The sequence below is a fragment of the Vombatus ursinus genome, unplaced genomic scaffold, assembly GCF_900497805.2.
Source record: "Vombatus ursinus unplaced genomic scaffold, bare-nosed wombat genome assembly UNPS02012901.1, whole genome shotgun sequence".
NCBI classification, from domain to species: Eukaryota; Metazoa; Chordata; class Mammalia; order Diprotodontia; family Vombatidae; genus Vombatus; species Vombatus ursinus.
This window is the reverse complement of record NW_020952679.1, coordinates 3,888,385-3,913,307: the sequence shown is the minus strand read 5'-3', so window position 1 is coordinate 3,913,307 and position 24,923 is coordinate 3,888,385. Positions and strand designations below refer to the sequence as shown.

General features: G+C 45.3%; 1 protein-coding gene across 2 annotated transcripts in view; it reads right to left on the bottom strand.

The window, feature by feature from the left end:
* The window catches only part of ACKR3 (atypical chemokine receptor 3), a 14,056-nt gene extending 6,344 nt beyond the window's left edge, over positions 1-7,712 (bottom strand). Inside the window, exon 1 of one of the 2 annotated variants that reach the window (XM_027858314.1) lies at positions 7,599-7,712. Coding sequence is in view for 1 of the 2 variants with exons in the window: in XM_027858313.1 (XP_027714114.1) it covers positions 6,850-6,904 (55 nt within the window). In the remaining variant the exon portion in view is untranslated. Of the gene's footprint in view, positions 1-6,849; positions 7,353-7,598 lie in introns of those variants that run through there. The other variant, XM_027858313.1, reaches the window with a different exon arrangement.
* Between the last annotated feature and the right edge of the window lie 17,211 nt (positions 7,713-24,923).

Genomic DNA, 24,923 nt, shown 5'->3' with positions numbered 1-24,923 from the left:
CACACACACACACACACACACACACACACACACACACACACACACACCCTGTCCTCAAAGACAGCAATCTATTGGAATATAAGCTCAGCTTCCCTGGGTTTCAATGTTCTCATTTGCAATAGGAGGAAATGGTGCTGAAGAGACATTGGGACGTCAGTAGCTGGTGCAGTGGAGAAAGCTTGAAGCATGGAGGCAGGAAGACCTGTGTTCAAATCTTGCTTCAGATCCTTGCTCCTGCGTAACTGGGAAGTGGCTTAGGCCTGCCCTAGTCTCACCTTCCTCATCTGTATAATGAGGATAATATGAGAGTATCCACCTCCCGAGGCTGTTGTGACGATCCAATGAGGCCATATTTACAAAGTGCTTTATAAACCTCGAAGCACTTTATAAACATGAACTCTGATTGTTATGGCGCAGTAGAAATAGTTGGCTGGATTCAAATCCAGCTCTGTCACTGTGATATTTGGACAAGTCACTTAATGTCTCTCTAGGAGGCCAGATTAAATGGCCTCTTGGGTCCTTTCTAGCTATGATCCTGAGAACTAGGTCAGTCTCCATGGAGCCTAGGGATAAGGAACCACTTCCTAATGCTTTTTGAAGAATCTGATATACATTATGTTGTTCACTTACAGAATGTATTTGCAGAAAGAGATGGAGAGACCGAGAAAGAGACAGAAAGAAGGGCAGAAAGAGACAGAGAGGAAGAGAAAGAAACACACACGGAGAAAGAGAGATAAAGGGACAGACAGAGACAGAGAGAGCTAGGCAGGGAGAGGTCTTCCAGGATCTCCCTGTTCATGCTGGAAAGAACACTGAATTGACTGATCTATTCCAAACTTGAGGTCTCTTTAGCCAACACAGGCCCAGAGAGCTGGTCAGATCACCCTCTGCTGGAAAAAAGCAGTAATTCACTCCCCACTTGCATCTTATTTGAGGTGAGTTTGTCAGGTCAAACCTACCCAGCAGGTCCACCTCTGTGCCTGCTGGCTCTTGGGTCAATTTGCCGTGTACTCCAAGGGGAGAGCTCCACTCCAGCACGTGGGATGAAAGGTTTCTCCGTCTTTGAAAGCCCCAGACAGGAATAGGGAAGATGGGGGAGAACCCAGCCCTTTCCCATCACTGAGATTTCACAAGCTTCAACAATCCTGAGGTGCAAAAGAGAGGGAGAAGACCCTCAGACCTGTGAGGTGCCAGAGCTCAGGAGAGAGATGGGCTTCCTTTGTGGAAACACTTGGGAATCCAATAGAACTTCAGAACAGCACTTGGGCTGTGATGGGGAACAGAGTTCCTGACTCAAACTGTTCCTATTCCTGGTTCAACCCATCTGGATCTACCTTTGGCATGTTGACAAGAAGCTGGCCTACCCTTCCCATGGTGGCATGGCTCCATTCATAGAACTCTAGCCCAGGGCTTCTTAACCTTTTGTGTGCCATGGGCTTCTTGGCAGTCTGGTGAAACCTGTGAACCCATTTCTCAGAAGAACGTTTAAAAATGCTTCTAATAAAATACACAAGATTAAAAGGGAAACCAAACTTATTGAAATTCAGTTATAAAAATTTTTTAATCTATAAACCTGCTCTGCCTCTCTTTCCCCTGAGGTAGGTCCCTCCAAGGTGGCAGATCTACAATTAGAAACCCAAGGTACTGAGATCACATGAATTAGAGCTAGAGGAGATGATGGAGGTCCACAAGTCCAATCCACACATTTTACAGGGGAGGAAATGAAGGCCCCCAAACCAGAATCTTCTTGTCCAATATCAGTGATCATGGGTAGCAAGTAGCCAGGCTTCAGGATCCTGGATTTAGAGCTTCCAGGAACCTTTGAGTGGACCATCTAGCTCAACCTTCCTCATTTAACAAAGGAGGAAACTAAGGCCCAAGGGCCTACCTAGTAAGCAGCAGAGTTGGAATTAAGACCCAGGTTCAAGTACTTTGGGGATGAAGAGAAGGAGAAGATTGTCCATCCCTGCTATAGAAGCTTCCTGGGATGGAATATTCAGGCACCTGACCATCTGCCCCTTCTTGTCATCTCCTTCCAGAGATCCTGACTAGTCCAAAGCATGTTAATCAAATTGGGAAGAGGAGTGGAATCCCCCAAAAGAAGGACCTCATGCCACTCTGGTAGGCACTCTGAAAGGCCAAATATTTAAACCATGCCCACAGTAAATGCCTATCTCCTCCTCTGATCTATGTGGTTAGATAAAGGTGAAAGGCAGTGAGATACAGAGAAAGAGCCCTAGATTTGGAACTGAGAGGATAAAGGTGGGAATCCCCATTCCTCTGATAACCTGAGTGATGTTGGGCAAGCTACTTCTCCCTTATGGGCCTCAGTTTCCCTCATCTGTCAAATGAGAGGTTGGACTAATATATGAATTATTTATGTAAACACAATGACTACCATTTTGTTTTTCCAATCACCTAGAAGTTGTGGACTTCTGGAAGCTGGACTGGAAGTTGTAGACTTCCAGAAGACTAGAAGCTGTTTGAAGGCAGGGGAACATTGCATTTATCTGCTTATCTCTAGTGTCCAGAATAGGACCCAGCACTCATAAGTGATTAATAAATCCTGTTGGTGAGTTGATTGTATCTCTACCACCTAAACTCAGCACTTGGCATGTAGCAGGAGGGGAAAACACTTGTCTGGCCTCCAGGAGTTAAGCGCCGACTTTCATGCAGTAGAGTGTTTTGTCACATAAATGTAAAGATTCTGAGGTCCACATGCTCTGGAAGATGCCATAGGTGTGGAAGGGGCTTCTCCTCTGTGGCCCCGTCCTGCCTGATCCATCCCTACCACCTTTGCTCAAGCCCCTAAGCAGTCCCAGGACTGTTCTGGTGCCAAAACTCCCCAGTCTGTGGTCTGTCCAAACTCGAACACCAATAAGGTTAATTAATAATGATTAATAATTAAAACACTGCAATTCATCAGGTTTGCCCTCAATTAAGAGAGTTGCTTGTCTTTTGTCTCACAACCAGTGTGTGTCAAAGGCAGACCTTGAACCTGAGGTCTTCCTGCCTGGGGAAGTGACTTTCTGTCCACTATCTAATTATTAGGAAGTTTTGCCTTCCATAAAACCCAAATTTACCTCTGCAACACGTCCCTCCAACCCCTCGCTCCCACCCCTTATGACTCCTAATTCTGCCTTCTGGGGCCAGGCAGAGTAAATTTAATTCCTAAATCCTCCCATGGTTCCACATTGCCTAAGAGGTAAAGTAGACACCTTTCACCCTAGCATTTTTAAACCTCCACAAGGTGACCCGGCCCATCTTTCCAATGAGCCACCACCAGTCAGCACATTTTTTAAAAAAGAAATTCACAATTATTATCAAAGGAGATAATATTTGTAAAGCCCTTAGCACACAGTGCCTGGCACATAGTAGGCATTTGGTAAACATTTGTTTCCTTTCCTTCATTTCTGTTGTCCATCTTCCTATGAGCTCAGTGCCTAGGAGATAGTAGGTGTTTAATAACTGCTTGATGTAGAAGGAATAACTAGTCAAACTCAAGGCCATAGGATCTGGGGCCAGCCTCCAGGTTTCTCATACCTGCCCACAAACATGGCCCTGGCATAGAAGGTGCATCGGGTGGCATTGGCCATCTGCTCCTGCAGCCTAAGCAGGGACAAGTGGTCTGTTTCCTTCCCTAGCCAACAATGTAGCCCTCCCACTGTATTCAGGAATGACCCAGGGTGAGCTTGTTTCATGCAAATCAGGGGCTGCCCAGGGACCACAGGGGCATAAATAAACCTTGACCCCTATTCACACAGAGCCAGCACACCCTCCCCTCCCCAGGGCTTTCAGCACATTTCCCACAAACCCAGAAAGGATGCTGCTGGCATCCCCTGCCCCACCCCCGGTCCTTGGCCAGAGCATCATCAGATGAACATTCAGAAACCTGATCCACTCTATTGTGCTCAGATACCCCCCACACTGCAGACACCGGGGCCTGGGAGGGGGTGGAAGGGTGGGGTCTAGCTAGATCAGACAGCACTGAAAAGAAAGGCTGCTGTCCACTCCGGCAGGCCATCCAGGGGATTAATTCCCACCCAGATTAGCCCAGTGCTAGAAAAGGCGTTTTACTAGCTTGGCCCTTTCCCCAGTCACCCTCCAGAGCAGGGAGTGGTTTTCTTTTTTCTTATGCCTATCCTCAGTGCCTGGCACATAGTAGGCTCTTAATAAATGTCTAGACTATTGACTAGTATGTTATCACTCAGCCAGGGATCAGAGATCTAGAGTTGAAAGGTAGCTCAGAGGCAATGTAGTCCAATTGAGGCCTCTCAAGGAGGGGAAGGGACTTGTCCAAGGTCACCTAGGCAGTAAGTGAAAGGATTGGGAGCCAGGTGCTCTGTTAACAATCCCAGAGTTCTCCCCACTGGAAGCACTGCCTCTCACAAGAACTCTCAGGAAAGGTGCTTATGTACAAGAGAGGGAAAGGAGGCAGACTCCGAGAGCCCAGCCACCTGGCTCCACTTCCTTATCAGTGTCTTACCCCACTGTGGTTTACAGCTTCTGGGAGATAGTTTTGCAGCCCGAACTCCACCCACTTAAGAACCTTTAACCAAAGCTTTGGGCCTCTCTTCCTTTCCTCACTGGGGTCAACAAAAAGCTATTTCCTATTAAACCAAGGTGTAAGGGCATTCATTCTGCAATTCACTGTGGGAAGTCATTTTGGTATCCAGATAGCAGCAACTGGGTAATTGAGAAGTCATTCTAAATTATGCCTTTCAGGTAACAAAGGCGTCAAACATTCACAGCTTAACCCAGTTTGCAAAGCCAGGGAACTTTACCCCTCCCTCCCCCATTCCCCATTTTTTTATGCAGAGAGAGAGACAGAGAGAGAGAGAGAGAGAGAGAGAGAGAGAGAGAGAGAGAGAGAGAGAGAGAGAGAGAGAGAGAGTATGTATCCTCGGGCTATACTTTTTCTGACCTTTAAAATCCTTAATATAGAAATAGCCTTTGTCTTCTCAGTTATACCACTGAACATACGTGCAACTCAGTCTCAAAGTCTTTTTTTTTTTAATCTGTGCAAAGAAATGAAAATAAATTCCTTAGGGGTCCAGTCTAAAGTGTGGTCTAAAAGTTTATGGCATTCATTGCACACTGGCATCACAGATCATAGACGAGAGATGAAGGGATCTTGAAAGCCAAGTAGTCCAGTCCCCTAGAGGGAGGAAGTGATATGCCCTGGGTCATACAGAGAGTGAATGACAGACAGTATTTGAACCCAGCTCCTACGGATGGAGGCTTACATAACTGCTAGGCATTTCTTTAAAAAGTAACTTCGAGTCAGAAATTGTTACTGTAACCCAGGCAAATCCCTGAGAAAGAGTGCAAGCCCTGTCTCTGCTTGGCCAGTCTCTGAAGCCTCTCCGAGCCATTTTCACTGGCTTCCCCAGAGGCTAGCTGGAAACAGGAGCCTCCCTCCCCTCCCAGCTTACAATTGTCACACAAAACTCAACTGTTCCTGATTAGAGAGGGACTCTGCATCCAGAAAGCCCCAAGCTCTCTCCTCTCCCTCCCAATGTTGGGCTTGATTAGTAGACCCTAATACCTTCTCATGTCTCTGAGGGCTGTTTCAAATACAGGCTAAAGCCCAGCTCTGCATTCCTGGCTGACCCAGGTACACCATGCTCTCTGGAATGTTGTGTGTGTGTATATGTGTTTAAAGGTAAGAACGAATCTGTTTTTTATCAGTTTGGCAGAAAAAATACAGGGATTGCTCCATTTCCTGGTGCCTTTTTTTTTTTTTTTTTTTGGCTCTAGGTCTCCAAGGCAGCTGCCTCAGCGTCATGCCCATACAATAGCTGTCCTGTCCACACAACCAAGTATTTATTTACAGGAGGGAAAATAAAAGGGTTAAGTTGTTTCAAAGACAGACACCGCCTACTACCCCTACCCCACATCATGCCCACCCCCAACCAGAGTCCTGCTTTGGAAGAGGGAAGAAAACCCCTCCAGTCACTTCTTAAATCTAGGGGACCAATAGGGGAGTTCTTCCCTGGCTATGCTATAGAAAAGTGATCAGTGAAGCCCAGCGGCCAGCTCTCTCCTCCCTTTTCTAGGCAAGCCTATTTGATCTCCACATTTTCAAGGAATAAATAAAGGGGACACAAAGGCAGCCACTGCACTTTTAGAAAAGAAAAAAAAACCCAAGTTAGTCGAACTCCCTCTGCAAGGCTGAAAAAAAGAAGTTTCAGGGTCTGTCACCACAGCAATATCTTCAAAGGGTTATAAACCTATTTAATGAGGCCCTCTCCCCCTTCTTAAAACCTAATTATCCCGTTGTGAGCCGTTGAATGGGGAGGGGTTGGGGTGATGAATACTTTTTACAACTGCTCATTCTCTCCCAAAGTTACAAGGGACCCTTTAATTGCCCATCCATCCCTGACCTTCATTTCAAATGTCTGACTCCATAGCATCCCTGGGCTAGCCCAGGCACACAAACTTGGAGAAAGCTTAATGGGACTGACTCTTCTTCCACTTTCCACACAAATATTTTTAATGCATGTACAGCTGGGGCTAGACAGTCCTAAGAAAAGGGTAACCACTCAAAACAGATGCAGGCGAGTGATGGGGTGGGGGTGGGGCTGGGTAGCCGTTACCATTCCCACTTAAAACTTCTTTAAGTAAAAGATCTTCGACCCCAGAGCACTGAATTGAAATATATTCCAGACCCATTGAAACCTTGAATGCAAGTCTCAGCTTAAGAGATTCCCCAGTCACTGCCCCTGAGCTCTAGTAAATTACTGGGTGCTAAGTGTGGGGCAGTAGAAAACTTTGTGATCAGAGGGCCTGGGTTCAAATCTCACCTCTGTCGCTTAACAGCTGTGTGACCCTGGGCAAGTAACTTACCTTTGTGGGCCTCGGTTTCCACCACTGTAAAATGTTGCGGTGGAGTAGCCTCCATGGTCACTGAAGTCCGTCCCTTCCAGCTATAGATGACCCTACCTAGACCCGAATCCAGGCTGGTTTACTGGCAGTGTGCTCATTTCCCTACATGAAATTTGCGAGTCCCACAGGAGTTCGAAGGACAGAGCGAGAGGAGACACTGATCTGGGTATCCCGGGCATCCTTGGGTCCCACAGTGGGATGGAGACAGGCTGGTTTAGGCTTTCTTCCTGCCTGACCCCCTCTGGGGTCACTTTTCTCTCTAGCCCTCTGCTCTGGAGTCTCTGCTGGGCTCTGCTCAGGAGTCAGAGCCCACCTTGGCAGATCGAGCAGCAGCAGGCACGCCCGACAAAGATTGGAACAAAGAGGGGGAAACAACTTCGCGGAGTTCCCCGTCCCTAAGTGACTGCCGAAAGGTCCCTGCTAGGAGCGGGAACCGGGGCAGGGGAAGGGATGGGGGGCGTACACGGGGCAGAGAGGCTCCCTGTCCAGATCCCGGGCAGAGAGGATGGGGGAATGGGACTATTCAGAGGGGGATGGGGGGCCAGGGCCAATCAGAAGGGATGGGGGACGGAGACGGGCAGAGCACGCGAGCCTCAGTGTAGACTCGTCGGTGCAGCAAACAGAGGGCTCTGGCTGCCTCGCTGCCCACCCGACTGCTGCCCCCGGACCCCAGCGAGCGAGTGGAGAGAGGACCAGAAGCCGAGCCTTACCTGGGAGGCGCAGGCGGGCTGAGACTGAGACTGAGGCTGGGACTGAGGCTGGGGCTGGGGCTGGGGCTGGGGCTGGGCTGTCCGTCCTCCCGGATTCTGACCCTGGCTGCTGGGCAGCTCCACAAGACTGAGAGCTCGGCCGGGTAGCCGCTGTCTTTATACGGCTTGCCTGCCCGCCCGCCCGCCCTCCTTCCTCCGCGGGAGGGGACACAGCACCTCCAGCCGGCCGCTTCGCAGATCGCTGCCGGGTGCACTGGCACACAGGCACGCACACAGGCGCACGCACACACACACACACACACACACACACACACACACACACACACACACGAACATTCACGAACGCTCTGCATACAGACACGCACATACACATGCGCGCGTGACCCAACACACGCACGCCCAAGTAGACGTGCGCACACATGCATGCTCTACATGACACGTACATATGCAACAATGCACGCGCACGAACCCACGTGCAAACACCCCACATGCACACCCACACCCACACTCACAGAGACACATGGGAGCACTCACGGACCCTCTTTCTGATCTCATACACTGTTGCATTTCCAGGAATGTCAGCTCCTGGAGGAAGGGTTTTCCTCACTTTGGTCCGTGTATCCTCAGGGCCTGGTGCCCAGTAACGAGAGAGCCCTGGGGCCGTCTAGTTCAGCCCCTTCATTTTACAGATGAGGAAACTGAGGCCAAGAGTGGTGAATGGCCTACCCAGAGTCCCGTGCGAAGTAAATGACAGCGCAACACTTTGAACGTGGGGCCTCGGATTCCAAAAACCCTTTGTCCTGAACCTCTAAGGCATTTTCCATTTGAGGAAACTGAGACCCAGAGAGAGGGGAGCAAAATGCCCTAGAGTCATACATAGATTTAGAGCTGGAAGGCCAATCCCTCCTTTTACAGAGGAGTGCACTGAGGACCCAGGCGGTGAAGTCTCTTGCCTAAAGTAAGAAGGATTAAATCCAGACCCTCTAACTCCGGAGCCAAGGCTCCAACCATTGTGCCACACTGCTCCCTAATAAATACTCCTTAATAAATGCCTGTCGATTAATTGATTGATTGATTGACACGTGACATGCACGCCCACTGCCATTCGACCACCCAAAGCCTACTTGTCCATCCTCGGGGTCTGGGGGAAGAGAGCCTGCAATCTCCCTGACTAGGAGGATGAGGGCAGCGTGGTCCCCAGGCTCCTTCAGTTTACCTTGCCAAGGAAGCCACTAGCGTGGCCACAGTCTCAGGTGCACGGTCAGTAATCCCCTTAGCACACCCAGGTCCTGTCAGCACGAAGGCTGCCCGCAGCCTCTCTCCCAGCTGAGGAGGCTAATTAATTCCTGCCTTCCCCTAGGCTTCCACACTGGGGTTTGCATTAAGCTTATCGGCTACGATCCCATTAAGATCTATTGAACAAGAAAACAAAACTCCGGCTTCTTTTCCAGCAGAAGTTAACAGTTGGGCTGTTTGCAATGAATGGGAGCTGGAGGAAGTGAATACTGGCCAAAGGGGGTTGGGTGGGGGGACCGACTTCCACCGTGCATTTCCTCAGTAAAGCATAGAATTCCAAGTTCACGTTCCCCTTCGAGCCAGTCCACGCAGAAATGCCGCTCAATGGGTCTGTCCGCAGCGACCCACGCTTTTCTTCCATTTCGTCCCTCCCTGACTTTCCAGTCCACGGGCCTCACAGGGAGTTAGACTTTAACTCAAATGCCATTGGACGTTCTTGGACGAAGAAGGAACGAGTTTGGGGAGTTATGTCATAATTCCAGAGAGGCTGTTTATTTTTTTGGGGGGGGGGAGGGGAGGCAGCCCAGAGCCTCCGGAGCCAGCCCTTTAAAAAGAAGCCCAGGCCCCTAGGCCATGTGGTACTAGTGTTAAAGACCTAGCCGGGCTGCTCCTTAAAAGCCGGGCTTGCCAGGGGCTCTCCCCAAGGGATTGGCAGGTTTTTTGTTTTCTCTTTTCCGGTTTCAACTCTTTGCGGGGAGGCCTGCGAGGGCTGGCGGCTTAAGGGGGAGGGGGGGGGTTGGCCTGAACTACTCTGCCCTTTCCTGATAACATATAGAAAGTGTTGTGTAAACCTTACACTGCAGTCTCAATGCTAGCTGTAACATCTTTTCACACAGCCCCTCCTTCGCTATTTATTGAGTATGTGTTCCGTGTTGACTTCTCTGTGAATCTGCCGCCTCTCCCTGCAGGCTGTCAGCTTCTTAAGAGCAGGGACCATGCCCGCGTGTATCCTACATGTATCCCGGCCTAGCAAAATGCCTGGCATGTAGTAGTTGCTCAATAAATGCTTGTTCCATTGATTCAGCAAGTATTAAGGACACACTGCTTACCCCAAAAGCAGCAGCTGCCGGCTTTATCGATTGATTGGACAAAGTGGAGAATTCCATTGGATGGGCTCTCAGTGTCTAACTCACAAATGGCAGTGATGGGTTATTATTGGCCACCTTGGTCAGAACCCCCAAACCAACAAGGACCAAGGTCCATTTGATGAGCATTTGGAGTATTTGAGTATGTGCTAGTCACTAAACTAGGTGCTGGGAATACAAAAGACCAAAAACGAAACTGGTGCCTGATTCCAAGGAGCTTCTGTTACACTTGGATTAAAGAAAACCTGGGTTCAAATCCCCTCTCTGACACTTAGTAGTTGTGTGACTACTTCATCTCTCAGCCTCAGTTTCTTCGTCTGTAAAATCAGCATAAAAATAGTTCCCGTCTCATAGGAGTGTAGTGAGGCTCATGAAATAAAAATGTCTGAAAAGGCCTTTGTGAGATGTGAGCTATGGTATGTCTGAGGGGTATTGAATCATATAATGAGGTGTTTGTGGTGGGAAGAGTGAAGTCAAAAGACCTGGGTTCAAGTTTCCCTTCGGATACTCTTCTGTAACCTGGTCATTTAAGTCATCAAACTTCCCTACACTAATCCCTGAAGAAGCTATTTATTTCTTCATCTGAAAGGAAGCTAATTTGTGTAGGGCCTGCCTCCTAGGCCATCCTTGTGTGCTTCGAATGAGAAAATATCTATCGATCCCGTGGTTGGAAACAACGAAATAGAATCATAAGAGCCAAACTTCAGAACTGGAAGGAAGTTTTGTGACCATCAAGTGAAATCCTTTCATTTCACAGATGAGGAAAAGGAGGCTGAAAAAGTTTATTGTCCCAGCTCCCAAAGCTCTAGGAAGTGTCCAAGGGAGCATTGGAATCCAGGGCTGCCTCACCTCAATCTAACTCCCCTTCCTGAAGCTATTACTATTAGAAAGCTTTGAGCCTCAGAAGGCTCTTCACAAAATAAATATTTTGGTGTTTAAAGAAAGCTGGAAGGAGTCATTTCAAAGTTCCTCACCACCCTTTTCTGGCAGACAATTGATCACCTCCAAGAAGCTAGCATTCTCCACTCTCCCAATTTTCCCTCCTAGCTTTCTCTATTATTAAAGCAAGGAAACTGTATTATTATAGTGACCCATGGAAACCAATAGCCCCATTTCCTACTGCCCACACTGAACAGACAGGGGAAAAAAAAAACACTGTTTACAAACCCTGGGATTCTAGAAATAGCCTTTCAAAAATAGCCAGGAGTCAAAGTCTGGGCTATAGCTTATTTTGCCGTTTTCTTTCTGTAGGCAAGTGAGAATCTACCTGAATGAGATGGAAAGTGACCCTCTACCTCAGCAGTAATCTCTTCTACAAATTGAAAGCTCATTCTAAGTGTGCGGAAAACATTTATGATCTTTTTTTTTTTCCAGATCTGGGTAACTGATTAAGGGGTGAAAATTGCTCAGAATCAGTCACTGAACTCAGAATGTCCTCCCTAGAGGAGAAGATGTACCAAAAAGAAGCCAGTAACAGGATGTGTGCTCTCACCCAATGAGGAGAAGAGCAATCAGAGCTCTTGGGGTTGTGAGAAATGACTGTTCACTGGTGAACAGCCTTCCTGCCAGACACTCTGTCCTTCACTACCAGTGTGACTGCCTGGGGTCCCTCACCTCTGCAAATGGCAGGGTCCTGAGAGGTTTGGAAGAAATGGCCTCTGAGGTCCCGTCAGCCCCGAATCTGTGAGCCCATGTTAATAACGATGAAAATAGTGATAATGACTGACATTCATGTAGTGCTTACCATATACCAGGCACTATACTAAGCACTTTACAACTATTATCTCATTTAATGCTCACAACAACCGTGGGACAGAGAAAGATAGTATTATCTCTATTTTACAGATAAGGAAATTCAGGCAGACAGAGGTTAAATGACTTGTCCAGGGTCACAGAGATAATAAGAGTCTGAGGTTAGATCTGAACTCAGGTCTTCCTGCCCTTAGCCCTGTGATCTATCCATTTGAATGACCTTTGGAACAGGAGTTCATAGGACTTTTGAAGTTATTGAGTCCTAGTTTTACCGATCAGGAAACGAAGGCACAGAGAAGTACACAGACCTATGCTGGGTCACAGTAAATATCTGGGGAAGGACACTTCCCGACGTCTTCATAACTCCATGTCCAACACCCCATCTGTTGTCACCTCCTGCAGCACTTATGGTCAGACCTCATGTGTTCTCTGAGGGCCCACCTCACTGAGTAGGAAGAAGCTAAACACTGGTAAGTGAGCAGAGAAGTGGTGATTTCTTTAGCCTTCGGGGGATGTCTGGCTCTATCCTTCCTTTAGATTCCTAAAATTATCAGGCTGGAATGATCTTAGAGACCTGAGTGTGGGTGCCTTTGGAGAAGCTGTCCCTCTTCCCTGGACCTCAGTTTCCTCCTCTGTAAAATGAGCCAGAGAAGAAAACGGCAAACCATGCTGGTATCTTCGCCAAGACAACTCCAAATGAGGTCATATTTCATATTTCACCTCACACACTAACTAACCTCTAGCCAGACTGGCCCACTCCCTGCTCCTCCTTCCATGACAGTCCTCCTGCCCCTGAGTCTATGCACTTCTTTCAGGAGCTCTTTCCTTCTTTCCCCAGTTGTCCACACACCCCTCCCCCCTTCCCACCTTTTGTGCATTTATTTTGTAAATAACCTGAATTTGCTTATCTGTAAACACAGAGTTTCCTCTATCTATAGGCAACTTGAGGCCTGGGATTGTCTCATTTTTGCATTTTAGCCCCAACCTGTAACACACACAATGCCTGGTACACAGGAAGGTTTAATAAATGCTTGGTGATTGATTATCCCCATTTGACCCATGACAGCTTGAATTCACAGACAGTAAACCTTAGAGCTGGGGGGGGCAATCTGCTGCTCCCTCCACTATACCCCCCTCAAATATTATAGAATCATAATTGCAGGCCTGAAAGGGATCTTAGGAGCCATCTAAGGCCACCCCCTCATTTTACAGATGACTAACCTGAGGTACAGATGAGTAAGCTGAGGCCCAGGGAAGTTATATGACCTGCCCAAGTTCACTTTCCTTCAGCAAAACCAAATTAGGACACGTGGGAGTGGCCTAACTTTTGTTGGTCTTGGTTTCCTTCTTTGTAAAACGAAAGGTTTGGATAGGTGAGTAGTAACCAAACAAACAAGCCACCATCTTTTATTAAAGCTTTACTACATCCTGTGCTCAGAGCTGCTCTCCAGAAGCTTACACAGAGACACACAACATGGTTCTCAGTGGAGGCTGTACACAACCCAAATACACGGGGAAAGGGGCAGGAAGATTGATGGCTGGGCGGAGGGAGGGGTGTCAAGAAAGGCCTCTCCTACGAAGGGGCAGAGGGCTAAGCCTGGGAGGGAGGGATGGTTTCCAAGACGCAGAGGGATGGAGAGCGTTCTGGGGATGCGCGTGACCCTGTGCAAAGGTTCGGTCTAAAGTTCTTTCCAGCTGTGATTCTGTGAAGAAAACCATGGCCTGAGTCCTCTCTACAATGCCACACCGAAACTGTACCAGGTGCTACAAACGATCCCTCTGAGCTGTGCTGGAGTACACTTGCAGCACCCAAAGGGTTAACATCAAGGCTCTGGTACTTAGAAGGCGGAGGGGCTTGGGAGGGTCCATTGGGGGAAAGAAAAGGGGGTGAATTGGAGCTTTCTGTAAAGTCCCAGATGGGGCACCTTGCTGACTTCCCCTCCGGGACCTGAATATAGACGCTTCCCCCTCTCCGCACTCACACCTTGGGGAAGGGAGGGAGGGAGCAGCGAGTTTTTGTTACTTTGGCTTCCGAAGTCGGTTTGTGGCGTCTCGAGCTTGGTCAGTGTCAGCTCGGGCTGGGCTTTCTCGCTTTCTCGCTTTCTCCTTTTTTGCGGGTTGTTTTCACAGGGAAGGATTTGGAGGGGGCTGGATGGCGTGCTCGCCAGGCGCTATTTCTCGGCTTTCCTGAGCCTGTCTCCCAGGGGAGACTCGGGGGTGCCCCCCACTAGGTGCAGGACGCCGGCCCGGCTGGCTGCGGGCTTTGACTCCCTCCCCCTCCCCCCATGGTTCATATGCGTGTCCTTCAGATCCTTAATCAACAAGCATTTCTTAGGCACCTCCTATGTGCCAGGCTCTGGTGATACCAAGACAAAAAGAAGAAAAAGAAACAATCTCTGCCTTCTCCTATGAGTTTACATTTTAGGAGACCAAGCGAGAGGCTGTTGTGGTCGTCTAAGCAAATAGTGATGAGGCCCGACTTAAGGTGATGGCCGCTTGGATGTGAGGGATGTTGAAGAGGTAGAAACAGCAAGACTTGGTAACTGAACATATCTAGGGATTGAGGGAGAGCAGAGGATGGTCTCCTATTAGGTGTTCCCCCAAATGGTCATCAGTCAGTCAGACATTGGTTAAGCACCTGCTGTTTACCAGGTGCAGAGCTTGCTAAGAAAGGCAAAAGTCAGCCCCTTCTCTCCTGGTGTTCACAGTCCAATGGGGAGACGGTATACAAGGAGTGTTCTGGGTCAGGTCAGGGGGGTCTTTGGGGCCAGTATTGGCACAAAATGAGACACTCATAGGTCCTTGGACAAGCGCTAAAGGAGGCTTCCTTAGCTATAGCAGAGGAAGGACGTTCCACCAGGATACTGAGTGAGGACGTGATGATTCGGCTGAGCCCAGCTTCCCTAGTCGGTCGGACTGTTGGTCCAGGGTCAGAAGTCTTAGGGAGGGAGCTGAAGTGTTTTCTGGCCTTTCAGACCAGGAAGCCCAGTCACCAACCCGAGCCCAGTGCCTGAGGCAATCAAGGCTACCTTACATTGATCCCTACTGAGTTTCATCTTAGATTTAGGCCAATTCTCTAAGACCTCTGTGGATCCTGACTGCCATCCAGCACCCTAGCCATCTCTTCTAGCTTGGTGTCATCTGCAAATTTGATGGCCTTGACATCAATGCCTTTTGCCCAAATCACTTAGGCAAATGTTATATAGCTCTGAGCCCACTGCAGATCCCCGGGGTCCTACATTAGAGACCTCCTTGCCTCATTGACACTGAGCCTGGCCCTGCAAGTAGCTCTGAATTCCTATCTGTGTCTAGTTCATTATCTCTCCATGTTCTCCACAAGAGTAATGTGAGATATTCAGCAAAATCTTCACTGAAATTCAAGTAAACTATGCTCTAGCCTTCACCTCACCTGCTAGTATAGTAATCCTGTTTTAAAAAAAAGGAAATTAATTTAGCCCTCTTTCCTTGGTTCGCCTTCTATCATTATGCTACCTCCCTGCACCTGCCTTACCTTTTTTCATCTTTAGAATGAACTCTTTCCTCATCTCCAGATGAAGAGATATTGATCTACCTTCAAGGCCCAGCTCAGATGCCACCCCTTTTGTAAAGCCTGCCTTGATTTCCCAGCTGGCCCGTCTCAAATTGTAGAGTGCCAATTGGTGTACTTCTCTTTTTGTGCATCCATATTTGAGTCAATCACTCTCAATTTCCTCATCTCAGTTCCCTCAGTTTTCTCAACTGTAAACCTGAAATAATCATACCAGGGTCAGATGGGAGGGATCGCATCCACACATTAAAATTCTGTGGAAATATAAGCTACACACACGTGCTTTATCTCCCTAGTAGACTATGAGCTCTCTGAGGGCAGGGACTGTTTGTCTTTATATTTCCAGCCCCTGGCGTGTAGTAGAACTAGATTTCAGGCCAGAAGTCTGTTTGAGCCAATTACAAAGGAGAAAACTGAGACTTCGGGAAGTCAAGTCCCAGAGTCCCTCCCAGTGCTCTAGCCTGTCAAGACCTTTCTGTGTCTTGACTCTACCATCCAGAGCATTAGCCAACAGGTAGTGAGTGTTCAAGCTGGGATTCAAACCCAGAGCCTCCGACTCACCATTGAACGTGCCCGCTGTAGAGTGTAGTGCTAATGTCCAGACCTCTGCCCTGTCCCACCACCACAGACCCCGCCCTTCACAGATCCTGGATTTCCCTAACGAGAAGAGACAGGCAGCATCTCGCCCCAGAGGAAGGAAGATAAGAGCAGGAGGAAGGGGGAGGTCGGAGGTCACCATCACTCCTACGTAATTTGGGCATCGCTGTCAGCTAACAGTGAAGAGCATCCTAGGAGAGAAAGGATCGTCATTTTCCCGTCAGAGTAATGCGATTACTCAGTCAATATTTATTGCCCTGATGAAATGAGTGCTTCCTCGGTGTTTGCAATTTCCCTCTGGGTGTGGGCCAGCTGTGAGGATAAAGAAAACCAAAGGCTTATAGTTCCCAAGCTGGAAGGGACCCTCGAGATGACTTCATCCAGCCCGTTCTACACATGAAGCAAATAAGACCCAGAGAGGGGAGGGGGACTCGTCCAAAAGCCCACTGGTGCTAAATAGCAGAGCCCAGGTCCTCCAATCCCAAGCCTGGTGCACCCCCTGCTATTACCCTACCTCCTGGATCTCTCAGAAGTCTTCAGTGACTTCCTATTAACTGCTGAGTGAAGGTCAAACTCCTTATCCTGGTATTTAGGGCCCATCACCATCCAGCACCAGCTCTGCCTGTCAAGCTCTGTCTCCATGACAATCTTGGTTTCATATCTCCCTCAGTACCTAGCACAGGGCACTGTATATGTAGACATTTGAAAAATATTTATGACGTGATAAATACTTGTTGGCTTGATTTGATACAAGTGAGTGTTTAATCCCTAACTCTGTTCAACTCATCTCTCCTGTCTCTATCATCTTCAGCGCTTCTATCATCCTACCCATCCCTCTAGACCCTGCCCACCTGAAACCTGCCTCCAGGAAGCCACCCTGGCTTCCTCCTTCCAATGCTTGCGTTAGTTTCCTTTAGCAATTAGTGTATATAATCACCCATCAACTAACCCACACAGAAGTTCTGGACAATTTGCAGAGAGAAGTCTTCTTCAACCTTTCGAGGGCTGGTGTGAATGCATCCACTGAGACATCTCACTGTGGTTCTAGTGTCAGCTGAGTTTCTAAGTCCTGTGTCATAGAGGTTGGCTGGACATCTAGTGGTGCCTGACCTTGACTTGGGTGGAGGTCACTTTCTGTTCCAGTCATCTAACGCTCTTCTTGGGGACCGGGGCCTCCAGGCCCAAGAAGGTTTGGACTCCATTCCTGTGGAAGATTCTTTTGGCTTCTCAGGGTATTGGGGAGCTTATAACATTTAAGGTCCCTGGAGTTTCTGGTGTGCCACACTTATGCTAAATACAACATTGCCCTAAAACCTCATTTACTTGATAGCCTTATCTATATAGAACTTAGAAAAAGGACCAAAAAAAAATTAAATCCTCTAGTAGCCAGATGTCACTTTCCTGGTAGAAGAATGTCTTAGACCAGGGGTGGGAAACCTGTGGCCTCAAGGCCACATGTGGCCCTTTAGGTCCTCAAGTGTGGCCCTTTGACTGAGCCCAGGTTTTATAGAAGAAATCCTTTTCTTAAAGGGATTTGTTCTGTGAAGTTTGGATTGTGTGGCCTCAGAACCAGAGGTTCCCAACCTGTGCCCTAGATCTCCATTTAGACTCTAAATTTCAGAGCCTATTTGCTCTTATTTTATGCAGAATTCTTACTGGCTTGGTAATATTGTTTCTGAACTGGAAAATTAAAAAAGGCAGAGGGAGGACTCCTAGAGGCAGCACACTTTTATGAGCTGTAAGAACTGACCACTGACAGCCTGAAGGAAAAAGGAAGAGACTGAGAAATTATGAACTGCATATTAAAGACCTCAAATGTAGTAGTAGGGCCCTTAAGGGTTGTGAAGCCATGGCCTTACATCCTTCAGCTTCCCCTGGGAGCCTCGTGGTACAATTGTTTATATTCCTAGTGATGACCTGGAGTCACAAAGGAAGGGTAAATTATGTCCAGTGTACTCCATTTAGGAAGCATGCTGCTGAGAAAGGCTAATGAAGAGGGTGTGGTCTAATGATACTTTACCAGAAGCTCAGAGATGGGAGGGACATAGAGCCATGGAGTCCAACCCAAGTCCGAGCAGAAAGTCACTTCTATACCAGACCTGACCCACGGTTCTCTGCTCCGACACCTCCAGCAGGGGGATCCCCTATCCCCCATCCACTGAGAGCACAGATCCTTTCACCCTTGAACAACCCTCATTGTTAGGAAGTTTTCCCTTGAATCCAGCCTAAATTTACTTCTCATCCACTTCCATCCATTGTTCCTGCCTCTTCCCTCTGGGACCGAAAAGAACAGAAACACGAACAACAACCCTGTCGCACATGCCATTCTTTCAGATACTCGGAGACTGCTAACATCCTTCCCCTCTCCAGCCCCCATGGAGCCTTCTCTTCTCCAAGTTAAGCATCTTGAATTCCCTTAACTGATTCTCATATGGTATGGTATGTGATACAGCTGGAATCTGAACTCAAATCCTTTGGCTGTCATCCAAAACTCATTTCACTATGTACGAGGCTTCCTGTCTCAATTTCTCCATCTGTAAAAGGACAGGGGTGGATTAGTTGACCTCTGAGTTTCTTTCTAGCTCTAAATCCTATTTCTTATGCTAAATAAATTCATGTTACCCACTAAGTTACAATTAGGTTGCTACAGTAATAATAATAATAGTTATTATTTGCATTTATATAGTGCCTTAAGGTGTGCAAAGAACTTTACATATGATATTTAATTTGTCACCCAATCAATAAGCATTTATTAAGTGTCTATTTCATGCCAAGGACTGCACTAAGTGCTGGGACAAAAGGCGGTCTCTTCTTTCAAGGTGCTTTCAGTCTAATGGGAGAGACAACCTGCAACCAGCCAGGTACAAACAAGATCTATGCAGGATAAACTGGAGATAATCAACAGAGGTTAGGCACTAGTATTAAGGGGGCTCATGAAAGTCTTCCCGGAAAAGGTAGGATTCTAGCTGGCGTTGAGGGAAGCCAGGAAGGGAAGGGAAGAAATTATGGACTCAACTTACTTTGTTTAAATTCAATCAATCGACAAGCATTTATGAAGTACCTACTATGTGTCAGGCACTGAAGATCTAAAGACAAAAGGGAAACCAACAGCTAGCCTTCTAACAAGGGGGTTGGTAGGGACAGAATATTTACAAAATACATTTGAAGTGGTTTGGGGATTGAAAGTGTTGTGTTATTGGTTTTCGATCTTGTTCTTGTTTTTTGTTTGTTTTAGTGAATTATAAGTAATTATGGGAGGCTGGTCCATATTTATACACGTGCCCCAAGGCAAAGGAGCAGTGGCCTATTCAGTAAGTATAAATCGCTGCTCAATAAAGAGCCCTCCACGCTAATGTGGATTTATATCAGCTGTTCTGTCAAAAAAAAAGCCAACATCTGAAACTCTCATCAGACAATGCCCAGCATGTTCTGCCTGTGCATGAGTCATTTGCAGCCCTATTCACACACCCAGCATCCATTCTTGCTCAATAGGTTTCCTGTTTCCTCTCCCCTACGTCCTCTTCCTATGACGGTTTGTTTATGAAAGCTCGAAGTCTGTGCACTTGCTGGAGGGACACGAGAGCCCGATTGGAAGCTGGTTCTCTGCCAGTGTTGTCCAGCCAAGCCAGTTGGCCTTAAGTCCCCTGGAAGTGCGCACTTGCAGAGGTCATTGTTAGTCTGTCCGGCAAGGATTCACTGGACGCACCTGTTGAAAGCAGCGCCATTCGAAGGTCGCTTGGCGGAATCGTGGTGGTCTCTATTCTAATTCTGTTTTGGGGCTTCAGTTCCTTTCGGTTTGTTCGCACTTTAGAAGGATCTTACTTGTTTCTTAAGATGAAGTTCCTTTTAAAAATTATTATTAACTTAATAAATGCCAACAAACATTTCAAAATGCAAAGAGCAACTGAAAAAGGATGATTGTGTGCAAAACTATGCACTTTTATGGACGGTTTTTATAGTTTTTCTTGCATACAGCCTGCTTTTGAATAATTTGAATTTGACATGGCAGTTTCAAGGCTATTTGTTTGCTTGTGTCCCTTTCTAAACATCTTTTTGCTCTTTTTTATTTTTAATGATTTGTTCATTCTCTCTTATTTCTTTCCTTTTATTAGGATCACTATCACTCTCCCTCTACACTTTCCTTTCTCCCACTACCACAAAAAAAAAGCCCTACCTTATAACAAGTAAGCATACCAAGATAAATGAGTACATTGGCTATTTCTGAAAATCCGAACCACCAGCTCATTACCTCTGTGCCTTGAAAAGGAAACATGTTTATCTGCAGGCTTCTGGAGTTCTTTGCACTAACCAGAGTCCTTAAAGTCTTTGACAGTTGTTTTCTTTGACAATACTGTAATCAGTGCATCATTTTTTTCCTCCTAATTCTGCTCCCTTCATTCTGTGTCAATTCATCTAAACCCTTCCAGGTTTCCCAGAGCCTGGCCCTTCCATCATTCCAATGCATTTTGTGCAGTCATTTCCCAAATGACGGGCATGTGATTTGTCTTTAGCTTTTTGCTACAACAAAAAGAATTGCTATTAATATTTTGTTTTATGCTATAATACTATACTAATAAATAAATAAAATATGAAATGCTAAATAAATAAATACTATACATATATACTAAAGACTAATATACTAAATATTAAAAACATACTAAATAAATAAAAAATACTAAATACTATAAATACTTTTATTTTTATATCCTTGGATGTTTAAGGGTGGTAGTAATATCACTGGGTCAAAGGGTATACTTAGTCTAGTAACTATAGGGCATACGTTGGAGTTTCTTTCCAGAATGTTTGGAACAATTCTTCCTCAGCAGTGCATTTGTGTGCCTTTCCTAGAGTTGCTATGTTCCATTTTCTAGTTATTTTGTCTTTCAGAGGGGTGTTACGTGGAACATCTGTGTCGTTTTAATTCACATAGCTCTTATTTTAATGATTTGGATTATATTTTCAGTTGGCTCTTGGTAGATTGCCTTTTTTCTCTAGAAAGATTCTTATTTTCTGACCACTTCTCTATTGGGGAATAATCATTGTTATATATTTGTATTATTTCTTTAAATATCTAGGATATCAGAACTTTATCAGAGAAATTTGCTACAAAGACTCCCCCAGTTCATTATTTTCCTTCTAATTCTGACTACATTGATTTTGTTTGAGCCTAGAGACTTTTCAATTTTATGTAACCAAAATTGTTGATTTTATCTCCCGTAGTCGTTTCCAGTTTGGTCAAGAGCTCTTTCCCTATCCATAGTTGTGAAAGATTTCTCCTTTCTCCTTGTAATATCATCTTTTATATCTAAGTCTTAAGTCCATTTGGAGCTTATTGTGGTATATGGTGTGCAATGTTGGTCTAAACCTAATTTCTGCCAGACTGTATTCCAGTTTACCCAGATTTTTTGGGGGGTCAAATAATGAGTCCTTACCCTAGTATTTAGAGTTCTTGGGTTTATCAAACCTTATGTTTCAGTATTAGTTTGCTTCTGGTTCTTGTGAGCCTAATATGTTCTGTGAATAAACTTTTCTATTTTTTAACCAATACCAAAATGTTTTGATCATTACTGCTTTCCAATATATTTTTATATTTATTATTGCTAGGCTCCCTTCCTTCACGCTTTTAAAATTATTTCTTTTGAGGTTCTTGACCTTTCTTTTTTCTTTAATTACATTGTTTCTTTTTCTCATTCTATAAAGTGATTGGTAGTTTAATACATTATTAAACCAACAAATTACTTAGGATGGCTATTTTTATTATATTGGCACAACCCAACCATAAAGAGATTATATTTCTCTAATTATTTAGATCTATTTCTGTAAAGAGTGTTTTTGAGATCGTGTTCATACAATTCCTAGATGTGTCTCTGTAGCTAGATTATAAATTGTTTATTTATTTTGAATTGAATTTCTTTTTCTGTCTCTTCCTGCAGGGTTTTGTTGGTAATCTACAAAAAGGCTGATAATTTTGTGCATTTATTTTACATACTACTACATTACTGGTTACTGTTTCAATTAGTATTTAGTTGACTTTGTAAGGATTTTTATTCAGTATACCAGCATTTCATCTAAAAAAAAAAAGAGAGAATTTTTTTTCTTTGCCTGTGCTTATTTCCTTAACTTCTTTTTGTTGTTGTTATTGTATTGCTATGGCTAGGATATATATATTTTGGTAGGCAATTGGGGTTAAGTGACTTGCTCAGGGTCACACAGCTAAGTAAGTGTCAAGTGTTTGGCCTGAGGCCGGACTTGAACTCAGGTCCTCCTAACTTCAGGGCTGGTGCCCCATCCACTGTGCCACCTAGATGCCCCACGATTTCTAGAATGACATAAAAACAATATTGGTGACAATGGCATTCTTGATTTATTTCTAATGCTATTGGAAATGCCTCATGTTCCATCATTATAGGTTATACTATTTATTGATTCTAGATAGATACTATTTGCTATCTTACATTTCATTTATTACTATACTTAAAATACAAAATCAAAATACAGCATGTATTTTGATATCATGTAATTTATATTGTCTCTGTTATTAATATTGTCTCTATATATTCTATATTAGTTATTATTACTTAATTATATTAATATAGTCTCTCTCTCTATATATATATATTCCAAATATTGGCTCAAACTTGTACTTTTGTCATAAATAAAACAGCTCACAATGTACAATCTTTTAAATATGTTATAACGTCTTCACTGATATTTTATTCAACATTTTACATGGGCACTCATTAGAGATATTGACCAATAGTTTTCTTTCTCTGTTTTATCTCTCTCTGATTTGAGTTTCCGAACCATATTTAGCTCATAAGAAGAGTTTGGCAAGAAATCTCATCAAATACCCTCATTTTTCAAATGAGGAAACTAAGGGTAAATGAGTTGCTCAAAGTCACCCAGCTAGGAAGCGAGCATTAGAGTGTGATTTGAACCTGGGTTCTGGTCTTTAAAGTCAGTGTTCTCACTGTGCCACTTTCTAAAAGGGCAGAATGCATTTATATTTAAGAAGCATTTATTTAGCTCCTACTATGTGCCAGACACTGCTAGACTGGGGAAATAAACACAATAATGAAAATAATTCCTGAGCTTGAGGAATTTATGTTTTATTACAGAAGTCATATATAGTATACACAAAATTTTTAAAAATCAAAACCCCAATATTTAATGCTTTCTAAGGTTGTGTGGGGGTAGGATGGACTGATGTTCTAATTTGAGACTCTAGCCTATTTGGGTTACATTGTTGTTATTCAATTGTGTCTGAACCTTCATGATCTGATTTGGGGTTTTCTTGGCAAAAATAATGGAGTGTTTTGTCATTTCCTTCTTCAGATCATTTTACAGATGAAGAAACTGAGGCAAACAGAGTTGAGAGACTTGTCCAGAGTCACACAGCTATTAAGTGTCTGAGTTCCTATTTTAACTCAAGTCTTCCTGACACCAAGCCCAGCACATTCTCCCAGCACAAGCCACGATGAGTGTGCGCTCAGTGCGGCCTCTGAAGCTGAGATGCAACAAAGTATGGACCAATTCTCTGCTGCTTGGGCTAATTCTGGCCTAAAAATTAACAACAAGAAAACACAGGTGCTCCATCAGCCACCACCACACCATCCATATGTGGAACCATTGGTTGTAGCAAATGGAGAAGTTTTGAATGCTGCGGGTAAGTTCACTTACCTTGATAGTGTACTTTCCACATTGAGAATGAGATTGATGCACTAATTGTCAGAGCTAGCCCAGCGTTTGGGAGGCTCCGAGGGAAAGCGTGAGAGAGAAGAGCTATTAGACTGACTACCAAACTGAAGGCCTGCAGAGCCATTGTGCTGACCTCATTGTTGTATGCCTGTGAAACCTACACGGTCTACCAGTGCCAGGCCAGGAAACTGAATGGCTTCCATTTGAATTGTCTTAGGAAGATTCTGAAGATCACTTGGCAGGATAAGATACCAGACACTGAGGTCCTTTCTCGTACTAAACTGCCAAGCATCAAGACTGCTTCAGAGAGCAAAACTCCCATGGGCGGGCCATGTTGTTCGAATGCAAAATGTTCACTTGCCAAAAAGACTGTTTTATGGAGAACTCACACAGGGCAAGTGGTGGTCAGAAGGAGTGATACAAGGACACCCTCAAGGTATCTCTTAAGAACTTTGGAATACATCAGTGGGGGGAATGGCTGAGCAAGCTGTGGTATATGAATGTGATGGAATACTATAGTGCTATAAGAAATGATGAGCAGGCTGACTTCAGAAAAACCTGGAAAGACTTATATGGTCTGATGCTGAGTGAAGTGAGCAGAACCAAGAGAACATTGTACACAACAATAGCCACATTGTGTGATGACTAATATTGATAAACTTAACCCTTCCTGGCAATACAAGGATCTAAGACATCTCCAGAGGCCTGTGAAGGAAAATACTATCCACATCCAAACAAAGAACTATGGAAGCCGAATTGTTATTTTTTTTCTCTTCTGTTGAGTTTTGTTTCCTCTTTCTGATGGTTCCTCCTATTGGTTTTAATTTCTACTTACAACATCACTAATGTGAAAATATGTTTAATATGAATGTAAATGCATAGCCTATATCAGATTATGCATCGTCTTGGGGAGGGTGGTGGGGAGGAAGGGGGAGAAAAATTTTAAACTCAAAAGCATATGGAAATGATTATTGATAAATCAAAATAAATTAATAAAAAAATTTTAAAAAAAAGAACTTTGGAATTGATTGTGTGAGGGAGACACTGGCACAGGACTGCTCAGCATGGCTTGCCTCCATCAGAAAATGTGCTGTCCTCTTTGAGCAAAGCAGAATTTAAAAAGCTCAGAGGAAACGCAGGATGCTCAGATTTAGAGAAACCTCTCAAATGTTCACACGGACTATTTGTGCCTGACCTGTGGTAGAGCCTTCCAAGCTCATATTGGTCTGATCAGCCGCAGTCGGATGCACTGAAACCTGACTCTAGCAGCGATGTCGTTTGAGTCCTCTTTGGGAACGCAGGACAACCAATCAGCCAGCCAAGCCGATCATTTGCAGAATGGCTAGACTG